This window comes from Manis pentadactyla, chromosome 3 (assembly GCF_030020395.1).
Source record: "Manis pentadactyla isolate mManPen7 chromosome 3, mManPen7.hap1, whole genome shotgun sequence".
NCBI lineage: Eukaryota > Metazoa > Chordata > Mammalia > Pholidota > Manidae > Manis > Manis pentadactyla.
In genome coordinates, this window is record NC_080021.1 from 208,066,253 (window position 1) to 208,085,188 (window position 18,936).

Consider the following 18,936-nt stretch of genomic DNA (forward strand, 5'->3'; position numbering starts at 1 on the left):
GCCAGCTTCCTTTCTCAGAGATTTTGTGAGATTAAATGGACAAGGCATTGAAGATCCTGTGCACACAACCACTTTTATTTATTTATTTTTAAAATGTGTTTATTATTTTTTATTAAAGAATCACTGATACGTGATGGTTTCACATACACAACACAGTGGTTCAACGTTCACCCACATTATCAAGTCCTCACCCTCTTCACTGCACTCACTGTTTATCAACATAGTGAGATGTTACAGAGTTATTAGTTGTATTCTCTGTGCTGCATTACCGTCCCTGCACTACCCAACACCTATATTGTGATTGCAAATTGTAGTGCCACTTAATCCCCTTCTCCCTCCCCATCCACCCACCCAAAACCCTCCCCTTTGGTAACCAGTAGTCCCTTCGTGGTGTCTGTGAGTCTGCTGCTATTTTGTTCCTTCTGTTTTGCTTTGTTTTTATACTCTATAAATGAGTGAAATCATTTGGTGTCTGTCTTTCTCTGCTTTGCTTATTTCACTGAGCCTAATACCTTCTAGATCCATCCATGTTGTTGCAAATCACAGGATTTCTTTTTCTTTTATGGTTGAATAATATTCATTGTGTATATGTACCACATCTTTATCCATTCATCTATTGATGGAACACTTAAGTTGCCTCCATATCTTGGCTATTGTAAATAGTGCAGCAATAAATATAGGGGTGCAAATGGCTTTTTGAATCAGGGATCTTGTTTTCCTTGGGTAAATTCCTAGGAGTGGAATTACTGGGTCAAACAGTATTTCTATTTGCAGTTTTTTGAGGAACCTCCACATTGCTTTCCACAATGGTTGAACCAACTTACATTCCCACCAATGGTATAGGAGGGTTCCCCTTTTTCTGCATCCTCGCCAGCATTTGTTGTTTCTTGTCTTTTGGATGTTGGCCATCCTAACTGGTGTGAGGTGATATCTCATTGTGGTTTTAATTTGCATCTCCCTGATGATTAGCGATGTGGAGCATCTTTTCAGCATAGAGCCACTTTTAAAATGCTGGAAATTCCCCTTCCCTTCTACATGTAAATAAGATGTCTGAGATCTCCTGAGTAAATGAGCAAAACCAACATTTTAGCGGTCTCTTTTGGTTACATTTTCATTTATATATGGTTATGGTGACAACTGGATTGCCATCTCCTTTAACTGAATTAATTCCTTTCAGTGCCTAGCTTGGGTATTACCATCCTATGTGTCAAAGAAGATTGTTTTCATTAGCACCAAGAATAGGGAACCTCAACATAACTCTGAAGGGGATGCAATCTATGTTTGCCCCTCCCACCTTCCCCTTTTGCACACCTCTCTCACCTCATATTTGTCTCTTCTACTTTCTACTTGTTTGTTTCTTGAAACCCCTGGCACCCCACCTAAAACCCCTGGCACCCCCCCATTCTAGATGCTGCCGCTTTTCTTCCCATTTTGCAAGGAGGAGAGCAAAAACTTTAGGTTAAAACTACTGAGTTAAATAATTCTCCCTTTCAGGGAAACTCTATCATAAATATGCTCCCTGCTTTGTGGAAAGCATGGGAGAGACTATTTTGAGCAAGAGGCCTGAGGAGTCCGGTCTTTGCTCACTCCAAGGCTGCAGTCTGCCTTTCCCTTTCCTTAGCGCACTATTACGAAAGGAATTTGGTATGCATGAAAGGCTGTCAGCCCTTCCTCCTCATTTCAGTAAATGTAGGTAAATGGGCCAATTTTCTTGTTCTCCTGATGCAGTATAGCAGCATTTACTGGAGAGCCACTGCAACATGCTATTGCATAAGGAATAGTACTATGGACATAAGTTGGAAGATACAGTTGGGAAATGTACACTGTTCCCTCTCACTGCCACTGTCACCTCCTCCATCGCCATTCTTCCCCAGAATCACCACATTTGGTCACATACATATTAAAGACAGGGTATGCTGTATGAAATAACTTGTTTAAGTTCATTTAAACTTGAGTTTCCCACACTTACTTGACCACCAAACATTTTTTCATTTAACACATTTTAGGAAATGCTAGAATAGAGAATTCCAAACTAGATAATAATAGCTTAGGTTTCACAGGAAGGCAGTATCATGGGCTGAGGTTTAAGTAATTAAAAAATGACAAGAGGTCCCTTACAGCATTATCCCTGTAGGGTAGAATAACTCCAGCTCTCTCCAGCATGGCCCTACCAGGCTCTTCAGGCCAAGAGCTTCTCATTATTGGCTCAGTATGTGAATATCTGGCAAACTCTAAATGCTCCCAGAGAACAAAGTCACATTACTGAGCTGGGGGCCATAAGCACAAATGCCTGCAAAAACTCATGCACAGACCAAGTATGGATGAAGGTGCATATACGTATATCATGTGACCTCTGGGGACAGGGCAAAGTGAAGAAGGCGGCCTGCTGTTGACAGTACCCTGTTGCCAGAGCTTAGGGTTTTTCAAAAGACTCGGAAATCAGATTCTTATTGGAAATCCATGGGTTTTAAAATGGTGGAATATATCTATGCCTATATATATATCCATATCTATCTATATATGTTTTTATTAAGGGTCAATAGTTTGCAACATTGCATTAAATTTTATTTCTCATGCCTTTTTACTTTTCACACACATAGATTTGTGGAGGATGTGGACAGTAAGAACTATTTCTTACTGTTACTTGTATATTTTATTATTTGTATATACTTACTTATAGATTTTAATATGCCTTAAAATACCCTAAAATGTGGTAATTAGAAAAATACATATTAGCATCTGTATACTAGCACCTACTATGACTGATACAGAAACTGGTTTTCCCAATGTGTCCTTTTCTTTGGGAAATTCTCATAGGCCATCAAGGTTTTCATTTTTAAAAATCCAGTAGTAGGGAAGGACAAGGGAAGTTGCTGGGGAGATCTAAAGGCCAGTTTTCCAATTTGGCCACAGTCTGCACGTGTGGTTGGGACAGTGGAACCACTGGCAGACTCCTAAGTGTGTCTTCTCTCTTCCTCTACCACTTCCTCTACCTTTGTGAGTGTTGCTGTTCTCTTTGTGGAATGTTCTTCCCTTTTCCTCACCTGACTAACTTGTTCCAATCTTCCAGATTTAACCTCCCCATCTGGACTCAAACTCCTCTCGTCTTTCCATTTGAGTCAGGAGGCCCCTCTCTGTCTTTCCATGTACTGATTAGGTTCTTTTTTTTTCACTGTCTGCTTAAATGACTGTTTCCCCCCAGCACACAGGTTCTTTGTGCTTGTTTGAGTCCCCTATGTCCAGGACACAGTAGGCGTCCCTGCTTAGGACATAAGGTGTATTCAATATAAGCTGAAGTAGTGAATACATACATTCACAAAATAAGGGTAGAACAATTATAAAATAGTTTAAAAAGTCCTTCATTTACCTCTACTGGCCTCCCAAGGAAATTCTTCTCTGTTATCTTGTAATTGTAGAAGTCACCTTTATGCTTGTAAGAAATATTGATATCCATATTCAAGTGGAGTTTTTTAACCAGGAGTGAATATTCTGTCAGGCCCTCGATGGCATTAATTGTATCCTATCAACAATTGACAAGGCACAAAAGTCAGTTTAGCTCATTTACTTACTCTCTGTGTTTACAAATACCCTTTCTTATGAGAGGGTGGGATAGCATTGTCTGGAGATAAAACTCCAGCTGATCTAGTGAAACTGGTCAAGGGCCCTCATGTGGAAGTGGAAGGATGGTCTTTTCCTTCCCAATACCAATGCTGCTGTTATCAGTGTCAGGAAGGAAGTGTGGCCTCAGGTCCGGGTTCTCTGCATATCCCGTACGTGTAACCTCAGGCAAGTCACTCTTTGCAGAATACCTCCAACTCCTTGCTTGACTGTTTCCTTCACATCCTTAGGTCTCAGCTTAATTATCTCCAAGTGAGGCCATAAATACGCTCCCCCTTCCCATTATTCTGTTTTACTGTTCCCCTTCTGCCCTTTATAGAATTCATCTCCATTTATAATACTTTTATGCATAATTTGTTGTTGGCTTCCCCCATTGTAATATAAGATTCATGGGGGGAAAGTAGGATATCTTTGTTGACATCTATTACATTTAGTAAGTACATACATGTAGCTATTAAACAAGTATTTGTTGAAGGAATCAGTGGAGGAACTTAATTTTGGGGGCTTCATCTTTCTCATTGATAAAATCAGGAAATGTGACTATATCAGAGATATCAAAATACCTGGCTTCCCCCTCTGTCCTTGTCCATAGCAGCCAATGCTAATCAATGGGCAGTTTCCTGCTAAGCCCAATGTTCCCCCCAAAATGAAACCTGTTTGCCTCCCTAGATTAGATGATTAGTAAAGTAATCCTGAAGGACCCCTCCAGCTCTAAATTTTATAAACATGTACACACACTCCATCATTGTCCAAACATCCGGGGAACAGAGAATATGCTAACACCTGACCTAAATTTTGAATATAGATGTATATTATACAATTACATAACAGTTATTTATAGCTTAAAATACCTAAGCTATGTCTATCTCCTCCATAGAAGAAGAGTGTCAATGCAGGTCATTTCTAAGGGTCTTTTGATTCTAATCACTTATTCATATCTATGACATGGGATGTTCCTTTGTTGGACAAAAAAAAGCATGGAGGCCAGAATGAGTATGGAATGAGTGGTGTGGGAGGCAGTAAAAATGTCTCCAGGGGATCAAACAAGACAAAGAAATGTTACCTGGGTTGAATAAAAGCCACCTCCATACCTCTGCTCTTCAGATAGCCATTTGATGATTGGGTTAACATAATTCATCTCTTTTAAGCTCAGACAGGTGAGTAAAGCATAGGCAGTGGTTTCTACCATCTGTGCGGTACCAGCATTAGGGGCAGAGCTGTCTTTCTGCTGAGGATCATCTTTCCAAAAACGATAAATGGGTGGATTACCTGAACATCAACAAATCACATTCATTCATATGATTAAATTTGAATTTGACATAACCATTCGAGCAGATTTCTAGAAATTTCTTCTGGTAGTGTTTCTAGAAGTTTCTTACTCTTTTACAAGAAGAACGTCCTCAAAGTGACCAACATAAAACAATACAGTGCTATTTGTCTAAATTTAAGGACATTATACAGTGATTCATACAGCTATTTGTCTTTATTTGAAATGGTCAGCATGGAAAAGTCCACATATACTAGTGAGACACAGAATAATAGTGTGGAAAGTGCAGTAAATGGTAAATAGTGCAACCAGGTTTTAGTCTCTACTAACTTCCCATGTAGACTTGGACAAGTTCTTTTAGTTCTGTGGGACTCATTTCCTAATACCTGAAGTGTAGGTAATACTTTCTTTGTTGCAGTGAAATTCAAGTGATATACCAAATGCAAATGTTTTTATAGACCAGAAAACACCATACACATACAGAGGATTATTATTATGATTGACACTACACAATAAATTGAGGAACTTTTTTCCCTAACAGAAAAAAATAATCTACATCACAGAAATTATGAGATCACACCCAAAGCCTTGTTCAGTCTTTTATTATCTTGTCCCAATTCAAAGTACTAAAGACAATCTCATATTTGCAGCACTTTTCATAAATTAGTTTCTAAATAATACTTGTTTGTTATTGCCCTAGTCATTTAAATCTGCCACCTTGAATCCTTTTTGGGGGGACAAATTATTTTTTAAAAGACCATAAGGCATATTTGGAAATCATTTTTGATGACTGGTCAAAATTTTGATGTGCCTGTTTACAATTCATAATTACATGATTTGCATGACTTTGGACAAAATGTTTTCCCACCCTCTCAGAGACTCAGATTTGCTGTATTAAGAATTAAAAGTTTAGTTTTTAAAGCTACTTCCAGAATCTTTACATTATTTGAATTATTAAATTGTCTTCTAGCTCTTAACCTCTATGATTTTATGATCTGTATCTTACAATATCCAAGACATTTCTTTTTGTGTTATTTTAAAAGTATTATACAAGTAGTTTTGATTCATACAAGTATGTTAAGATTCAGTCATTTTAAATGATGACAGATGTCAAATTTTGTAGACAGTGATAAAACTCATGTAAGATTTATTAAACCTTTAGAACCTCAGCCTAGAGAGGACTCTGGAGTGCCTGACCGTGCCTGTGCTGGTATAGGCACACTGGCCTGTAACCCCTGCTACTCTTTTTCTCTTTTCTTTCCTCTTGACCTAAAGGAAGCAGTATCTTTATTCTTCAAAATGAAATACATCCATAGCCAGCCTGGTACAGTATAAAGAGAGTGGAAAGAGCAATAAACTGGTAATTAGTACACCTCTGCTCAAAATCCTCAAATGCCTTCCCTTCCCACTTGAAGTGGAAGTTAAAGGTCTAGGGTTTCCACTGGCTCCCACGGCATCTTGATGGGAGTAAGACACAGGTACCCCTTGCTCTGGTGGAGGCACACCCAAACTAGGGTGCATGGCTGGGCAAGGGGAGCACAGGCTGGATTTCAGGTTCAATTCACTGGCTTACTTGGGAGTCTTGTACATGGCACAACTGCGTGCAGGAGTCCTGTCACATTCCTGTCATGACCTTCAGGCCCTACGTGGCCTCCTTCATCCTTCACTCTTTCTTTCCCTGCCCTCAGCTCCTACCCATCATCTCACTCCTCTTCAGCCACCCTGGTCTCCTTACCATTCTCAGAGCACCAGGCATGCTCCTGCATCAGGCATTTGCACATGCCTGTTTCTCCACCAGGAATACTCTTCCAGATGGCCACCAGCTTGCTTCCTCACCACCTTTCAAATCTTGATGCAAATACTTTCCTCTCAGTGAGGAAGCCTGACCACCAATCTAAAGTTACAGTCTACCACCCTTCCTGTCTTCCTTCCCTGCCTTATTTTTCTACACATTGGTCACCACCAATCTATTCACTAGATGCAATACTTTACTTATTTATCATGTTTGTCTTTCTCCCTAACTAGAATGTAAATTTTATGAGGGTCTGGATTTTTTTCTTTTAGTCTGTTGCTTTATCCCCAGAGGCCAAAACAGTGTCTGCCATATAGCAGGTACTCAATATATATTTGTTGAAATAAGGAATTAATTGAATAACAGCACTTAATACATTGCATTCATGATGGTTTCTTACTTACTACATAGTATTGTGATAGCTTGTTTTTTGAGACAGGGTCGTGTCTACTCAATTTTGCTGCCACCAGTCCCTTCCCAGAATTAGCAGACTATATGCTCAGTAAGCACTTGCCACATAAATGTATGGAACAAGTCATACCTTTAACGGAAGCTTTCTTCTTCAGGGCTGAGACAAATGAACGAAACTGTGGGTGAGTGTTATCTCCCAGGGAAAGAGCATAAGCAGCAATGGCCAGTGTGAAGGTGCTCTGGTCCAAGTGGGTATTTTCAAGCAGAAAAGTGTCAGCTTTAGTTAGAGCTGTGTTGATTTTCTGGAAACAAGAGCAGACGATACCTAAGTTTGCCAAGCATCAACCCATCAACTGATGTGAACTACCCCCAGGTGGCACCATCCTGGGGCAGGCAATGTGAAAGGTGGAAAAAGAAATGACCTAATCGTTCCTGGAGAAGGAACAGAACGTAATTTCAGAAGTAAAAATGTGGTTGTCTAAACTGGGTTGAGCTCTGTGCCTCTGAATTCTTACATCTCCTGTACAGGTGTTTCCCTTTGTTTCCATTTCCCATGTAGGACCTAGCCTCTGAGAACAAACATCCAGCATAGACACAGCTTTCCTCATTGCCCCTCAGCATTGCTGGGATAGATTCATATTTTTCACATTTTCAAAAGGAGTTTAACTAAATAAAATCATAAATAGGAGAAAAACAGCCAAGTTGCCAAAATGTTTTTTGCTTCTAAGAATTCCTGGGAAAATGGTCTATTACTTTGTACTGAGACAACTAAATCTGTTACTTTGGGTAAATGGATTAGGAGAAAGCCTGGTGCAATGCTGCAAATATCTTGCCTGTCTCCTCTCCCAGCTCCGTCTGTGTTTCACTCATGTACTACTAGGTGCCAACTGGTCCTCTAGACCCTTGGGAATGGGTCCTTGTTGATTATTTTGTCCTCTTAAGTGTAAATAACAATTCTCTTGAAATAAATGAAAACCATTATTTCATTTTGTGGTTCAAGTACCCCTGAGTTTTTCCATCTCTGTTCTGTGTGCTGGTTTGAAGGACATGTCTAATTTACTTCTGGTTTGTAGGCAGGAGTATTTAACCTCAGCACAAGGATCTGTGTCTTCCCAGATCAGGGTATCATCTCTATTACCCTATGGCATCTTCCACACTGATTCACTTAGGTAAATCCTCTTCTTTCTCCCTCCTCAGCTTCCAAGCAAACGAAACAGCACAACCCAAATAAGCAAAAATGCCATCATATATCCATGGTATAGTGTGCCTCAGTGCGTATCGTAAGATTTAACAGAGACAAGAGAAAAAGGCAGGGGACATGGGGTCATTCTCTCATCATCAACAGAAGTTATCAGTTCTAGTCCCAGTTCTATAACTTAGCCCGTGACAAATTCACATGACTTAAAGGCCTCAGTTTTCTCAACTGTCAACAAGTAGGTTGGACTAGCTGGTGTTTAATATTTGCCATAATTCTGAAATCCTTTGATTCTGGAGTTAAAGTTATTTCCAAGGTGGCCCCTTCCAGTGTATGGTACAGAAACAGGTGATGGAGGTTGGAAAAAGGAAATTCTTACTTACCATAATGGGGCATATATCAAAAGCCTTTCTAATTCCAATCACAGAAAAGGCTGTAAGATATAAGGTGTTCTCTTGGGCTTCAGAAGGCAAGGTACCCTAAAATAAGCAATGTTAAAAAGGAGAGTGAAATGTTATCTTTAAAGTGAAATGACCTGGTTCTAATCTACGTTTTGAGCCCCTTCTCCCTCTTCCCCTCATGCATTCCAGTTGGACTGCTTGCCATTTCTCAATAAGCTCTGGATCTTACTTTTGTGCCTTCATGAGCCCTTCTCTCCCTCACCTCCCACCCTGGAGTTCTATTTTATACCTCTTCACCACATTCAAATTCTTTCCCTCTTCCAAGACCCTGTTGAAATGCCACCTCCTCTATGAAGTATTTTACAGCTTCTGTTCTCCCATATTTTTCCTCTTAAGGCAGTGACATTCCAATGCAATGCTTTTGTAAGATCTTCCATGAAGTGCCCTCTACTTACCTCTCCAGCTTCATATCACTCACCCCCTAGTTCTCTTGATTCTAGTTTTTTAATGAACCACCTTATCTCTCCACTTCAAAATGCCAGGCGTGCTGTTTGCTCCACTTGAAACACTCTTTCTGACTCCCTCCTAGCTCCCAGGAGCCTGATCAACTCATTTTTTCAACTCCCCCAACCCAGGTTAGATCTCCTGATTTCAATGAAACTCTCTCTCCCTTTTTTAAACATGTATCATATACTTGGAATTACTTACTCAAATGTCTGACTTCTCTGCCAGGTCATAAGCTCTATGGCCTCAGAGACCACACTTGTTTTGTTCACTGCTGTGTCCCTACCATGTAGCATTTAGTACACATTCAACAAATTTTTATTGAGTAAATAACTGAACACACAGAGTTATATCTGGGTTAGAGTGGCTAGTATGTATACCTCACTTTACCTACCAGCATGTGAGCTCTTTTGTGGCAGGGACACTCTCTGGTTCCTCCTTCCCACACTTCCTCCCCCATTTTGCCCAAAATAGGTTCTTACGTGCATTAGGTGCTCAGAGAATGGTTGTTGAATGAATGTGGATGGATGGATGGATAGGTTGGTATCTTAAGAAAAAAAGTTTTGTAGTATTTTACTCTTCAAATAGCATCTAGATGAAGTCAATTGCCCTGATTTATTGTGGGAGTCCTAATCTGCTATCGATGCAATGGAGCCACTCAAGCCTGATAAGAAAGGGACTGGATTGGGACAAGCAAAAACAAAAACAAAAAATCTCAGAGAAAACTTCTTGAATCTTAAAGTAACATTCTAAGAAGTAGAAGATATTGTAGTGGTATCTTGGAGAGAGATTGTAATTACTCTGTAATTCAAGTTTATAAATAGATTCTAATCTCAACACTTTGCTGCAGTTTGATAAACTGACCCCAATCTCTCTTATTAACAGTGTATAATTGGGTTCTATCTTTCATGACAACATTGAAGCCTTTGTAAGGAGGCTCTCAACTTTATGTACAGATTCTGTACATGGACAGATTAGTACATTTCACCCATTCTGAGATCTCAGGCCCTTACAGCCTGCGAACCAGCAATGCCTGTTATATGATATATCAAGGATATCACTTATCTGACCTCTTGTGAATTATCCAAAGAGCAGTAGGAGACCTTGCATATGCTTTACCTGTACACAAGGGGAGTTTCTCAAAGGATTGCACATGTCTTTTTTTTCCCCCTCTCCTCTTCATCCTCTTAAAATAGGATGAGAACAAAACTCAAACTTACAAATAAAATTATTGCTAACCTGTATATTTGTTTTCCTTACCTGTAATTTTACCGGTTTGTACTGGGAATTTTCCTTAAAAGATCCATTTTCTAGTTGACAGTTCTCAACCAGCCACAATAAAGAATTACAAATTGAATTTTGGTCCTGATTTATGTATTTATTTACTTGTCCAAGTACTCTTAAAGCAAAGGCTGTTAACCTTTAAGACAAAATCAAGTAAATAAACATTTAGATGTTGAATCTCCTTTGGCTCTCAATTTACAATGTGTTTTAATTCACAGTACCTTTATTCTTTAAGAGAAAATAACATTTTAAATGATACAATTCTAAAGTAAGTCATCATGATTTTATAATGGAAGAGAGGATTTTAGGAAGATCCCTTAAAACATTCAGTTCAGAAATGTGAACAACACATCTTTTGTGATTGCAACATTGTTAGCCAGCACACAAACTAAAAGTTGATGCCTGAGACCTGGAAAAAAAATTACTGTCCAAACTAAAAGACAATAGCGGTGAAACAAACACTTTTAAGTCAAGGTACTGACCCATGAACATGAGACATGGAAGACTAAAATCATAAAATTCTAGACTATAAAATGTGTACATGCTTTCTAACCTACATCCCTGTCTGGGGCCTGAATTTCCTCCCCTATCATCTACCGGAGTGTTTGTCCTCCCTCGATGAGCCTTACCACTGATGCAGAATTCACCACCTCATGAGGCAGTTTTTCATAATTATTGAGTCAAAAAGCAATTTCAGTCTTTACTCATATCTCCCAAGGAATATCAGAGAGGGTCTACTCCAAAACCCCCATCAGGCCTTACACCTCCACCCCCCTGCTCCCCTTTCCTGTCCTCAGTCATTTGCCCAAGAGTCACCTACTAGCCAGCACCTCAGGTCGTTGCTTCTGAGACTCACAGCACTTGACTCTCCTTCTCACTTAAAAATTTGTTTTCATTTTCCTTTTCAAAATGAATGTTATATTATCCTTTGAGCTTTTTTGTATCTTCCCGGTATTTCTCAAAAAAACTTTAAAGAAAGTACCTGGGTACCAACCATTTTCTTCTATGAATATGCTTCTCTCAAGGAACTTCTGGAGTTGGGTTTAGGACAGTACCTAAGAGTTTCTATGTTTCTGGCTGAACACTCTCCACTCAGTGTTGCCCAGAACTCTTGAGAAGCTCTGGGGGTTTATGAGAGGCTATTGCATCTTCTTGGGGGGATTTCTGTTCCCCAGGTATTTAGAGCCTAGCTCCTGTTGTGGTGGTTTCCAGTCTGCATCATCCTCCACCCCCTGCATCCTGGTGGTATCCTCTACTCTGATTGGTATAATCCAGGGGCCTGTGTGTCTTTTAAAATGTGCCACTTACTCATGGTTAGACCCATTCCTGAGGTATAATCTGTAGGACTTGGTGACTGATAGAGACCAAAAGGAAAGGGAAGAGTCAAATTTGGTCACTGAAGACCAAGTATAGAGTATTACTGTACACTGATTAAGGAAAAAGAGAAAGAAGAATGAATTTGGCATTGATTATGTTTGAAGGGCCTTTGGCTCCCAGGCCCTGCAATGTGGGTCTGGAGCTTAGAAAAGAATTTAGGCCTTGAGACATTAATTAGGGAATCATCTGCATAGAAGTTATGGTAGTCATAGGCAAAGATGACATTGCACAGGGAGAAATGACAGAAAACAAGGGGTCAAGGATGAATTCCTGTGGATTCTCAACAGTTAAGTGGCATATTCTAAAAGTCAATTATTATAGATTGAAAACTCCTTAAAAACATTTCATATAGTAGACTCCCAACAAAGCACCTGGCACACTATGTTTTTATTAATTATTTTGTCAAAGCATAATAGTTTTTTTTGAAAATAGATTGTCATATGGACTTTTAATTAAATCAGACTGTCATTAGAATTATGGAAGTATTATGAATTATGGAAACTTCATTAGAAAAGTACTTATTAAGTATGTTCTAGGTACCAGGAATACCTGGGACCACCCACCTGGAGCTTATACTTCAAGGGCAAGACAGACAATAAGTGAGATAAGAAAACATGTTAGTGATAAAGTCTAAGAAGGAAAGGAAAGTTGGGGAGAAGGATATGAAGTGTTGGGATATGAATGGGATAATGCAATTTTAGATTGAAAGGTTAGCAGAGGCCTTTTGGTAAAGACCTGAGAGAAGTAAAATCGTCAGCCATGCTGATACCTGGGGAGAAGCATTCCAGACAAGGGAACAGTCAGTAGAAAGGCCCTGAAGTGGAAGCATGCCTAGCATGCTCAAGGAACAGCAAGGAGGCCAGTGGAGCTCTAGTGGAATGAGAGAGAGTGGTAAGGGATGCAGTTGGAGAAGTGAGGTGGGGCTAGACCATGTGAGGCCTTATAGATCACAGTAAGAAGTTTGGTTTTTATCCTGGGTAAGATGGGGGGAGCTCCTGAATGGTTTTGAATGGTGTGACCTAACTTATGTTTAACAGAGTCACTCTGGTTTCTGTGCTGAGTATAGACTGAAGAGGGGCCAGGGCTGAAGCCAAAAGGCCAGAGGAAGATAGTGCAGTAATCCAGGTGAGAGATGAGAGTGGCTTGGATCAGGATGGTGTGGTGGGGTTGGTAAGAAGTAGTCAAGTTCCAGATATATTTTGAAGGTGCAGACAAAAATATTTGCTGGGTCAAATGTGGCTTGTAAGTGAAAGAGGGCAGTGAAGGTTAACTAGGCTTTTAGCTGGAGTAACTGGACAAATGATTTCCATTAAGGTTATTCTTTAGTTAATTAATCAACTACTATATGAAAACACAAGGTATTTATTTCTACTTACCAGGTGCTAGCACTTCCACCCTTCCACATGCTGTATGAATAGTCAATATTTCTGTAGGACATGATGCTCACCAACCCTAAGAGGCACCAGAAAAAGAACACAGTGCTTCACTTTCATTTCTTCTCAGAGTGCTCTATTAGCCCCTGGGAATGGTAAATTTCTTTGGTGTTGGGCAGCAAGCATGTGCTCTGTGGCCAACATTGGACTTCTCAAAGGAAGTATATGAATTGCTTGAACTGGAAATTACCAAGTAGAAATTCTGAGCTCTTTGAAGAAGGAAGGAAGTGGTCTGTAGAGTTTGGAATGCAGCTGTCTTGTCTCTTATCCAGGCATTTTGGTAAGTTAAGCCAAAATATTATAGCAAATAGTATTTATTTATTACTTATGTAGTAGAGTCTACCTCATGATTTTTTCCTGTGGAAATGCTTTTGCCATTAAACTTTTGTGTAATTCATAACAAGATTTTTATGTATAATATGTGAAATAGATTTTTATTTTACCTTCTTTCAATTTTTTCTTTAGGTTCTGTTGTTTAGTTAATGAGTTCGGAGAAAAAATGTTCCAATTATTTCCTGCTTCCAGGTAGTGAAAAACATAGAATATTGGGACAATGCTCATCAGTTCCGCTTCTGCATTCCCCTTAGGGAGGTGGGTAAGGATATCGATGCCTTCCTGACTCAGAACTGCAGACATGACCTCACCTAAAAGCAGTCCTGTAACAAACACAATAATCAAAGTAGACACAATCAATTTTTATCAACTTCTAAGTAATAGCATATTTTAAATAGATAAGAGAGCAATCATCCCTATTATTTCCTTTTATTTAGGCAGTTGAATTACTTCTCAACTGGGAAGGAAAAAAAAGATCTGGTGAGAGATGCATTTAAAAGAAATACTGTTAGAATATGATGGCAAGATGGTATGATAGTGGGCAGGTCACTGAATAGAGGACATGGCAAATTAGTTGTCATTCAGTCTGACATCTTTACACATTGTAAACCCTAATCAATAGCTTCCACCAAGCGAAGCAAAGAGTCTGAACTGTGAATACTCTGGAGCACCCATAAGTTCCTGTTTGATCCTGAGCAAACCACTTTTTTATATTTCCAGCAACAGGATTGCATATGATTAACAAGATTCTTTCTAGTACTAACATTCTGTGATTTCAGGGTTTTATCTGAGATAAAATGTAGTCAGAACATTCTGTTATTTTAATGATGTTATTGACCTATAAAGGCTAGAGACAAGGAGAAACCTACCAAAGATGCCACTTCTGCAAATGTACTGGAAGGAAGAGCACCCCTCTGAGACTAGTCCTTCAACAGAGCAGTGTGGCTCCTGGGACCACCTGCAGGACCTAAAGCCTTCTCTGGAATATGACTGGTCCCTAAGATCATGGAAGTTGAATCTAGAAGCACTGCACCCCCACTTTAGAGAAGTTTTTGGGCCAGTGACAGCCCCCACCCTCCATCATGGGAGAATGAATCTTTATTTAAATCCAGCCAGTGAGAGAAGATAGTTGGAGAAGTAGTGGGATTTGAAGGTGGGAGTAGGACAAAGTTACTCCCAGAGGTAGATTTGTATATGCTACTGAGTAGAGGAGAAACAGAATAATCATGAGGTATTGGATTTTTCTCTGAAGCATAAAGTGAAAAAAGAAATAAAAATGGCATTTGTTAGTTTACCTTTTACACTCACAATCCTTTTGACTTTTGTTTTGGGGACCAAATCTAATGGTACCCTGTATGGGAACTCCTTGTGTCTGCTAACAATACCTGGAATTAAAAATAAAAATTATTAAATTTACACAGAATTCTTAGGGTAAGACTATTTATAGTTTATTTATAATATACCTGCTTGCAAAGAATTTTTTAAAAGACTTTTTTATAATAACAATATTAAAATGTAAAAAGGAAGTTAAAAATAATCAAGGATATTTATCAAACCATAGGTGTATATAATCTGTTTAAATAAAGCACTTAATTTGACTGTAAGCTTTCTGGTCATTATAAGATAGGAAATAAATAGGTTATATAAACCGTGTTCACCAGTAAAAGGGAGCATGTTGTTTTGTCCAAATAGAGAAAATTGTTCTCAGAACTGAAACCTAAAAATAACTTACATGTAATTCCTTAGTCAAGGATATGTGAAGATTACCTCCACTGGGAAGCATGCCCTGAAATTCTTTCTACCTTCTCCTCTCGGTCTAATTTAGACACCTTTTCTCTGTGCACAGTAACAGAGCTTTAGCATACTTGTATCAAGAGCATTTTTCTATTCTAATCATTGGTTTATTTCATATAAATGATAATATTTATTATTCTGCTGGTAGAATACCACACACTCTGCTAAGCTCTTTAAATGCATTGTTAGACTGGATCCTCACAACAACCTCCTATTAGATCTATTATTATTATTTTAATTTTATAAATGAGGAAACTGAACCTTAGAAAGCAAATTGCTCAAGGTCACAGAGATACCATAGATGGAGCTTTGATCTGAACTCAAGAAGTTTTTCTGCACAAAGCCCCTCATAGTCACCACAAAGAGACTACACCTCCCATTGTCCTGCTAAGAAAGCTCTTTGAGGGCAGGGACCATTTCCTATTGATTGCTCTAGGCCCAGTGTTTAGCAGTCCCTGACACAAGGCAGATGTTAAAATAATAATAATAATAATAATAATAATAATGATAATGACATTTTGCAATCTAATGGCTTTGCAGAAGAGACAGGAATGTTCCTCCTTCTTCCTTCATTAACCTTTGATAAATTCTGAAGATATAATAATAAAATAAAACTCAGTGAAGACATTTAAGTGGTTTGCTCTGTGGTTGAAAGAGTGAGTTCAGAAAGAGCTTACTCTGGACATGACATCTTTCTATGCCTTGGTTTGCTCTTTGGTTCTTCAATAGAGGTAATATTTTCCCCAAAGGCTTTTGGTGATGGTAAAAATAATATAGATAAAGAGCATGACAAACAGTTGCTGCTTGATATATGGAATGTAATGACAGTAGGATATTCGAAATTACCCAAGTTTGATCCTCCACTTTTTTTTCCATTGATACTTGCCCTTGACTATTTCAATTCTTATTAGCAACTCTGCTACCAGCTGGAAAAGGTACAAAAGAGAAAGCCAAAACTATGAGAAGTCAATTTACTCCTTGTTAGGGATCATGATAAAAACCCATCTAGATTTCACATATAAAGATAGATGCCAGATAAATTAATACTCTTTAAAGCTAAATATATAAAACCAATAGGATAGAATATACAGCAATATCTTTGTGAAGTAAGGGTGGGGAAAGACTTCTTCAAGATTACCTCCAGAATATCTAACCATAAAATGAAATTATAATGAATTTGACTCTATCAGAATCAAGGATTCCTGTTCAAAACCCACTAGAGCCTGTTATTCTCAAAGAAGTATACCAGAGACAAAATTAAAAAGACATAGAAAAGAAAACTCAAGTGCAAAATAGGAAGAAGTGCAAAAGATAGGAATAGGCAATTCACAGATGGGAAGCCCAAATGGCCAAGAAGCATATGAAGAAATGTTCAAAAATTACTAGAAATCAGAAGAACCCAAATTGAAACAATAATGAGATATCATTTTATACTCTTCAAAGGTGACATATTTTAGAGAGACAACTAATACCATGTGTTGGTGAAGATGTGGAGAGATAAGAACCCTCAGGCAGTGCTGATGGAAGTGCAAATAGTACAGTCATTCTGAGCAATAAGTCAGAAGTAAATGATATTCAGTATATGTATGCCCTTTGACCCAGCAGTCCCACTCATGGATATATCATCCAGATAAATGCTCACACAAATTTGTACGGAGACTCTGAAATATTATGTAAGAAGCAGTGAATTAAATGTACATATAGATGTGCAAACAGAGATATTTCTTTAAAACAGAGTGTTGAGTTTAAAATTTTAAGGAATAGAATAGAATCTATAGCAAAATACCTTTTCTATAGGTTAAAAGACACACACACAAAAAACACCTTTACCTTCCTATTCAAAGACACAAATCAAGTACATTTGAGTGAGTACATTTGGAGGAAAGGAAATGGGAGAGGGGGTCAGGAAAGAAGGGAGAAAATAAAACCTGAGAGGCAGCTGCCCAGACCTAGGTGTAGTGTGTCAGGAGTGAGGAAGGAGCTGAACTCCCTGCATCTGGGATATGAAAAGAGCTGGGAAAAAGGGCTTGTCAGGGAAAGAAAGGAGAAACTAAAAACTAGGGCTAGTCATATTGAGTCACTGTGTTTAGTCTCTTTTTAAGCTGATGTCACACAATTTTTATTACTATTGCTCACAATTTGTTCTGATACCTCATTCTCCCTTACTGACTTTTTTTTTCAGATTTCCCATAACACTGTTGTCCATTTACTTTTCCAAATATATCTTAGCCTTAAAAAAGGGGGAATTTTATAAAGTATCATACTGATAGATCAATTCCAATATATAAATATTAGATGTATTTAGTACAGTCTCTGAAATACACTGGATTGAATTGATTGTCATCTTCACCCTATTTAACTCTTTAAAAGGTAAAAATACTGCCTAAATCTAAGGTCTAAAATGATGAGAAAAAAGTCATATAATAAGATTGGAAAGAGGCATAGATTTTTTTTCATGGAAGATTTATTCCCAGATAAAAGATCATTCCTATCTTGTGATCTTGATATTCACACCTAGGATGTATCAGACCATTTCGGAAAGCTGTTTGCAATAATTTCAGTATAGAAGGCATAAGGGCGAGAAGGAAGAAAGCTACAGGACACAGTGTCCCTGAGGCTTGATGTAACTGCATGAGGCCAAAACCCTCAGAACTTGTAATACCTCTACCCATAGATCCTTCACAAAGGGCAGGCTGCAAGGAGGGCTATGTGAAGATGAAATTAAAGAAAAAAGTTAGCATCTGGAATATATGTACATAGGATGGATTTTTCTTTTTACTTTATTGAAGACATTATTCAGCTTAGGATACTCAGATGATTTAAAATGTAAAGGTCTTAATTCTTTGCTTTCCCAGAGGAAATGGTACTCTGAGTAGAGTGGTCTTGATTTGTAAATAAACTTTTTTTCCCATTGCTATATCACTGAAAGAAAAGAAAGATAATTCAGGGCAACAATAAGGTAAATTTTAATCATTTAATAAGAACTATAACAATTGGTCCTTTTTTGTGTGTGTTGAAAAGAATTGTTACCTGAGTATGTTCTAAATTTCACAAATACATATGTATTTAGGCCTTGATTAAATGCTCAAATGTCTGCAAAATTCTAACTTTGAGAAGATTCAGAATATCTCAGTTAAGGAAAAGCAGGGAAGCAGGAATGAAGAAAGGATTTGTTAAGTGATTAATCAGCATTATTGTGTTTTCAAATAATGTATGTTAAGTACGTATATAAATGACTTCTTAGGTGTTCTTTGGACTGATGGGTTTATAAGAATCTTATCAATTATATTTGCAATGGATAGAAAATGACTGGATAGGTGGATTCTCAAGATGGCAGCAGGAGTAGGGTGGTGGAAATCTCCTCCCAAAACCACATATATTTTGAAAATACAGCAAATACAACTCTTCCTAAAAGAGTGACCAGCAGATACAGTATATGAGCCAGGCTACATCTGCAAGAACCCAACATCTCACGGAAAAGGATAAGATACAAAGCCATGGCCCGGTGGGACCCAAGCACTCCCCCC

At 38.4% G+C, this 18,936-nt stretch overlaps 1 protein-coding gene across 1 annotated transcript in view; it reads right to left on the bottom strand.

The window, feature by feature from the left end:
- C5 (complement C5) overlaps positions 1-18,936 on the bottom strand; it is a 97,036-nt gene that overhangs the window by 24,247 nt on the left and 53,853 nt on the right. The window contains exons 23-30 of the mRNA XM_036915481.2: positions 14,911-15,000; positions 13,726-13,938; positions 13,226-13,301; positions 10,449-10,608; positions 8,667-8,762; positions 7,219-7,390; positions 4,682-4,887; positions 3,368-3,520 (exon numbers count right to left, since the gene is read on the bottom strand). Of these exons, the coding sequence (XP_036771376.2) occupies positions 3,368-3,520; positions 4,682-4,887; positions 7,219-7,390; positions 8,667-8,762; positions 10,449-10,608; positions 13,226-13,301; positions 13,726-13,938; positions 14,911-15,000 (1,166 nt within the window). The remainder of the gene's footprint in view (positions 1-3,367; positions 3,521-4,681; positions 4,888-7,218; positions 7,391-8,666; positions 8,763-10,448; positions 10,609-13,225; positions 13,302-13,725; positions 13,939-14,910; positions 15,001-18,936) is intronic.